Below are 6,000 nucleotides of genomic sequence, written 5' to 3'. Positions count from 1 at the left end.
CCACCCATCCATCCAGTGACATCCACATGCTCTGCAAGCCCAGCCCCGCGGCCTGCTTCCGAGAACAGAGCAGAGCATGGCTCGGCACGGGCCCCCAGCCGATCTCCCCACTCTGGATTCCGGGCGATGCCTTCTCTCTTCCTCCAGGATGCCACCCCACGCACACTCACAGGGTCCCCACGCCGCTGCCCCCACACTTGGTTCCAGTTCCCCCCACCGGCCTCTGACCCAGAGCTCGGGGACACAAGAAGGGACCTTGTGCTCCCTCCCACCCATCCATGGCAGGGGGACACCACGCAGATGCAGAAGTCTGCTTTCCCATCTGACTTTATTTCACTTTTTTTCTATAAAACTCCTCCATAATTTCACAATTTAACAAAAAGTTTAAAATCCAGGACAGAAACAATCCTGTAACTCATTACAAACACAAAACTTTTTCCTTTGATCCAGGAGTTGGTCTTGGGCCAGTGAAGTGTCCAGTCCCTATCGAGACACATTCTTGGTTAAAAACCTTTGTGGGGAAGGAAGGTATTCAATACCTTTTGTGTTCTGGAGTCGGTCTACAATTCATTCAGGAAAGAGGAAACATGGGGGTTTGCACTAGGGGCAGGCGGCTTAACACGAGACGTGGCAATCACAAGGCGCCGGGCCCCTTCCTATGGAAGTGTCCCCAGAGCCCCCGTGGGCCCAAGTGCCCGCGCTGTGGCGGGGAGGGAGCAGCTGGGGAGGCTGCAGCCAGGACCCCGGGGCCCGGAACATCTGTCCTTGGCTGGTAACGGAGCCGGCCCTGCACCCAGAGCAGCTCTGGAGGACATCGGTGAGGCCTTCCGGCCTGAGGAGGTAACTGAGAAGTGGGTCGGCGCTCCTGGAGGTCCTGAAACCACACCAAGGGCCAGACGCCACTGTCCAGGCGCCCAGCCCAGGTCACTGCGGGGCTCCCGCGACCCTCGGGCAGGAGGAAGGCTGTTGCGCGGAGCTGAGGCTTCTCCATGTGGCCCACGGCTGCCTGCGGGGCCAAGTCCTTCTCTCCCGTGTCTTGGAGAGCTCCCCAAAGGGAGGTGGCGAGGACCCACTGTGAGTATTGCTGGCCTGCCTGGGAAGCGGGTATGGCGGCGGGGCCTGAGGGCAGTAGGAGCGGGAGCCAGAGTCTCCCTGCGGAGCTGCTGGGCCTCTCCCCAAGAACCTGGGGAGCCCCCAGCAATGCTGGTGTGGGGGACGCCTTGGAGGCAGGGTTCCCCCGGGAGTGTTCCGGTAGACTCCAAGCAAGGACAGGACCACAAACCCCAGGGGAGAAAAGCCAGGGCTTCCCACAACTGAGTTCGTAATGGGGAAGAGTGGACACCTAACGACAGAATAGGGGACAGGGGGCCACCCCAGGCCCCGTTCCCCCGGCCACACCCAGGTCAGGGTACCAACACTGCAGTGACTCTAAAGTCAGGACGGGGGTCTGGAGACACAGGGCCCTGGTCCAGGAAAACGGGGTGGGCGCACTGCGCCAGGGCTACCGGCCCTGAGAGGGTGACCGGCACGGCCCTTGAAGAACCTCAGGCGGACAGGAGAATGTCCCAGGCTGGGCCTGGCAGGAGCCGCAACGGCGGAAGCGGAGGCCACGGCTGGAGAGGCAGCGGCCCAGGCACCTCCCAACGCAAGCCATCCCGTCTTATTTGGCAAAAGCTCATTTGTTCAAAGTTCGAAGACTTGATCGATGACAGAGGAGGAAGAGGGTCCTATAGAGGAGGAGCCCCAGGGACACAGACACGTCTGTCCCCGGGGGCCCTGAGGACAGGCCACCCGTCGTGGCTGTAGTGTTCACTGGCCCAGGGCCCAGGAGCCCAGAGTCCCCGGACCAGAGGGAGGCTCCCTCCACGCCCCGGAGAGGGCCGGCCCGAGACAAGACCCCGACATCTTAACCTACAAGCCCCTCCCTCACACCCACCCACCACGTGCAGCTCGGCACAGAAACGCACATTGGACCTGCTCCTGAACACACCAGCGCACACATATATAATACAGACAGCTGTACAGATGGCCAGCCTGGCCGGCCGCAGACCCACAGGGGTCTCTGAGGGCCGGCGGCCCAGGCAGCTTCTGAACTGTTAGGGGGGCCGCACACAGGACAGCCGGCTGCTCAGAGGGGCCCACAGTTCCAAGGGCGAGCGAGGGGCCTTAAGCCACACTCGTTCTACATAAGCTTCTTCCTCTTTTGGGAGCCAGGCCCGGCTCTGCTTTCTGCACAAACCGCCCTCCAAGGAAGGGGAGCCTGGGTGACCGTGCCTGGGTGCCCACTGGGCGGCCTGGGGTGCTCAGGAGCCACCCAGGAAAGTGCAGCTGGCTGTGAGGGCCGGGCAGGGCGGTCACTAAGGCAGTGCTGCGGGCGGTGTGTGGAGAGACGGGAGGTGGGCGGGGCCTGCTCAGCCTCCCAGGACCCTGGTGGGTGGCAGGGCCCAGCTCCCGCCCAGGGTCATGTGGCCACGGCCTCCAGGTAGCTCTGCAGCTTGCGCACGGTGCTCTCGTCCAGGGAGAAGAGGTCGAAGTCGAAGGTGGTGTTGGTGACATTGAAGTGGCCGGTCTCCTCGATCAGGTTCACGATCTGCAAGGGGGAGCAGGGCCTCAGGGGCTGGAGGCCAGAGACAGACGGAGGAAAGAGGGGCTCCAGGCCCAGGCCTACCTGCTGCAGCACGTTGCGCTCCCGCAGTGCCATCAGCCTCCGGTGCAGCTCCACCAGCTCGTCCGTGTAGGCCTGGGAGGGGTACGCACGCTCAGCCCGGAGGCTGTGTGCTCCGCGCCCCAGCCAAGGCAGCTCCACCGGAAGGGCCCGTGCCACCCCCGCCCACCAGCACCCACGGTCACCTTGTCGTAGGCGCCCTTCTTGAGGATCTTCTCGGGCTTGCTGCAGGGCTCGGGGCTCCTCCGGCCCGGCGCCTGTGGGAGACCCGGGTGTTTGCGGAGCTCTTGCCCTCACCTCCCCCTCCCCAGGCAGCCCCCCTCCCCTCAACAGACCTCAGCCCCGCCCCTTCACCTTGCTGTTGGGCGGGGGTGGCTTCTGGGGGGGTGGGGGCTCGCGGCCTGGCAGGCAGGAGTCAGCACTGTTGTCGCTCTCACTGTCGCTGAAGCTCAACCTGGACACCACATGGAACTTCGTCAGCCCTGGCCCCAGGACTCTTGACAGGCGCCCCCGTCCTTTGTGAGCACCAAGCCTGAGCGTGCCTGCCCTGCTGATTCGTTGTTCGGATTGGTTCTGTAGCTTGGATGCTGTGTGTTGTAGGAGCGGCTGCCTGCAGGAGACTCCTCCCCAGTTCTAATTCTGCCACACGGGCCCTGATGGGTGCCAGGGGTGCTAAAGGGGGTCTGGTGGTGGTCAGAGGCAGGTCCCAACCTCTGCTAGTTTCCTCCTCTGTAGAAGGTGGCTACATACGGGGACAGAGATCTAATCTACAGTGACACACGACCACTCTGGCCAGGGCAGGTGGCACTGGTGACTGGTGAGCTCTGTGGCTGGCTCTTACTCTCGTCCGGGGCACATGTGCTGCCTGGTGCAGTCCTGGTCACTGGAGCCCAAGCTCACCCCAGGAGGCACTCACTACTGAGCTGCAAGCCACCCCCACTTCTCGCTCTCTCCTGCAGACACATTCTACCCCCACCAGCCCTGCACAGTGTCCTTGGCAGTCTGCATCAGGTCCCTGTTCCACCAGGGCCACTTTGAGCTTGATCCCAACCACTGCTACCTATTATTATTTTTTTGGGGGGGGTACTGGGGATCGAACTCAGGACCTCGTGCTTGTGAGGGAGGGGTGGTGCCACTGAGCTACATCCCCAGCCCCTGACATGTTTAATTCACATCCTCCTCTGCCTGGGAAGTGGGGAGTGCTGCCATCTTTGCCTCACTACTAAAGGAGGGCCAGGACAGCCGAGGGACACTCTGCAGGCTGGGACCAGGCAGTGTGACCACCTCTTGCCTCCTGTCCTGCTCCCCATCCAGGTGTGGCCTGTGCCTCTTATTCACCTCTTCCCACAGTGAGCACCAAGCTCTGCCCAGGGCTCCTGCTGTGAGGCCGAGAACCCAGCTCTAGGTCAGACTCTGGTTGCCAGGGCAACACGACAGCCTCCAGCTTGCTCCTCAGGGCTGCCTCTTGCTGCATCCAACAGGTGGCCTAGCCAGCACCCGCTGTGACTCCACACAGCCTGTGTGGCCCCTCCCCTGACAGTGCAGGGACAGCAGCTGCTCAGCCCTGCATCAGTGAGCTCCCACCCAGGGTCCCTCGCAAAGAGGAAGCCACAGGGACCTCTTCAGTCAGTCAGGTCCCCACACTGCTGCGCAGCCCTCGATCAAGACAGCGGCTGCCAATCTTTCAGTGCCAGCAGAATCCACACCACATTGCCCCAACGGAACCCACTCTGCCGGTGGCAGAAGCGGGGAGGGAGGTGTGCTGGGCACACAGGGTTCCTGTGTGAAAACAGTCAGGCCCTGGCTTTCAGGATGGTATTTTTTTTGTTTTTTTAGCCAGTACCGGAATGGCAAGTGTCCATTAGCTTCCCGTGCCTTGTGCTGTGGACCAACGCAGGTGCGAACTTAGACAAACCCTGGAGACTGGCAGCTTCAGCTCTTGGGGGGAAGGGACTCTAACTGGCCCTGACCCCAGTGCCTCACTGCGTCCAGCTGCTGCTCCCGATCCTGAACAAGCCCAGAGCCTCCACAGGGCTGGGATCTCCAAGGACCCAGGGCACCCAGACCTGTTCCCCACACGAGGGTGTCTGGCAAAAATGATAGGCAAGGGTGGTGGTGGGGGGCACACAGGACCCCCCCAGGGCTCAACCACTGCTCCTCTCAGAGGGGGCTGGGCCCTCCCTGTGGCAACCACATCTCTTGCAACAGTGAGGGACACCACCTCGGGGACCCTGTGACAAGAGAGGACAGTTGGCCCAGCACACCCAGTGTCTAGGTGGGATGGGTCACACAGAGGCCCAACGTCCAGCAGGCTCAGGAGTTCCCTTATGCAAGGGACCTGGCCCCAAGTTGGCCCTCCCTCAGTCCCAGCAGACCCCCTAGGCCTCTCAATCAGCAGGCCCGGGTCACCCTGGTCACCGCCCGTGCCCACTCCTCCTGCTGGCCCAGTCACCTGGAATCCCGGCCTGGGTTCACCTTGACAGTGGCCTCCTCACCCGATGAAGAGTCGTCCTCGTCCGACTCCTCGGACTGCAGGTCTTCCACCATGGAGCGCAGGGGTCCTGGGGGAGGGCAGGGACAGCAGGGCTCCGGATGGGCCTCTGGGGCGCCTCTCCCAAGCCCACAGCAGCTTCTCGACACTGATGACCCCAAATCACACATATAAGTGCCTGTGGTCGCCCCTGCTAATCCCCGAGAAAGGCTCCTAGTCCCCTTACCTTCCTGCCCCTCCTCACAGACCTCAGGCCCTTGGCCTGCAGCAGGGCTGCAGGGACCCTCCATCACCGAAGTCTCAAGATCAGGCCAAGGCAGTCCCTGCTGGAGAGGGCACAGGGCCAGGGCCACAGGCCCTCCGTCCAGCTGGTAACCCTACGTGGGCCTGCCCAGCCCTTCGGGAACCCTGACTGCTGCTCCCAGCCTACCGTCCTCCCCTTTCTCCAGAGGCACCCGGTTCCAGTCCCCTACAGACGGCATCTTGGTTTATATTCCTGTTGCTAAGGCAACAGAGGGACACAAAGCCCTCAATTACCTTGGTCATGTGACATCGCTTCAGTAGGTCCCCTCCCTAACCCACCGATAGGAACCAGAGCCAGACTGTGGGCTTCAAGGACCCCATCCCCCAGCCCACACAAGGATTCTGGGCCAGACCCCCATACACTCCCACCCCCAGCACCCCCTAGAAGAATTCCAGCTGCGGGGGAGAGGAGTCTCCTGCCCACTAGAAGACCTGCTTCTGGTCTGTGAGTGCTGTTGGGCCCCGCAGGGTGCCTAGTCCCTGGGGCCCCAACTCTGTCTGGGGCAGGCTCGGGTCCTGCCCCCGAGGGCAGCTTGCGGGA

General features: G+C 62.5%; 1 protein-coding gene across 1 annotated transcript in view; it reads right to left on the bottom strand.

Moving 5' to 3' along the window:
• Positions 1–315: 315 nt before the first annotated feature.
• The window catches only part of Mllt1 (MLLT1 super elongation complex subunit), a 63,145-nt gene continuing 57,460 nt past the window's right edge, over positions 316–6,000 (bottom strand). The window contains exons 14-18 of the mRNA XM_010635068.1: positions 5,118–5,226; positions 3,020–3,119; positions 2,851–2,922; positions 2,669–2,740; positions 316–2,590 (exon numbers count right to left, since the gene is read on the bottom strand). Of these exons, the coding sequence (XP_010633370.1) occupies positions 2,462–2,590; positions 2,669–2,740; positions 2,851–2,922; positions 3,020–3,119; positions 5,118–5,226 (482 nt within the window). The 3' untranslated portion in view covers positions 316–2,461. The remainder of the gene's footprint in view (positions 2,591–2,668; positions 2,741–2,850; positions 2,923–3,019; positions 3,120–5,117; positions 5,227–6,000) is intronic.

This window comes from Fukomys damarensis, unplaced genomic scaffold, assembly GCF_012274545.1.
Source record: "Fukomys damarensis isolate Sample0158 unplaced genomic scaffold, DMR_v1.0_HiC HiC_scaffold_37, whole genome shotgun sequence".
In the NCBI taxonomy this organism is placed as follows: Eukaryota; Metazoa; Chordata; class Mammalia; order Rodentia; family Bathyergidae; genus Fukomys; species Fukomys damarensis.
Note: the sequence above shows the minus strand (reverse complement) of the source record. Positions and strands in the feature narration are given on the sequence as shown.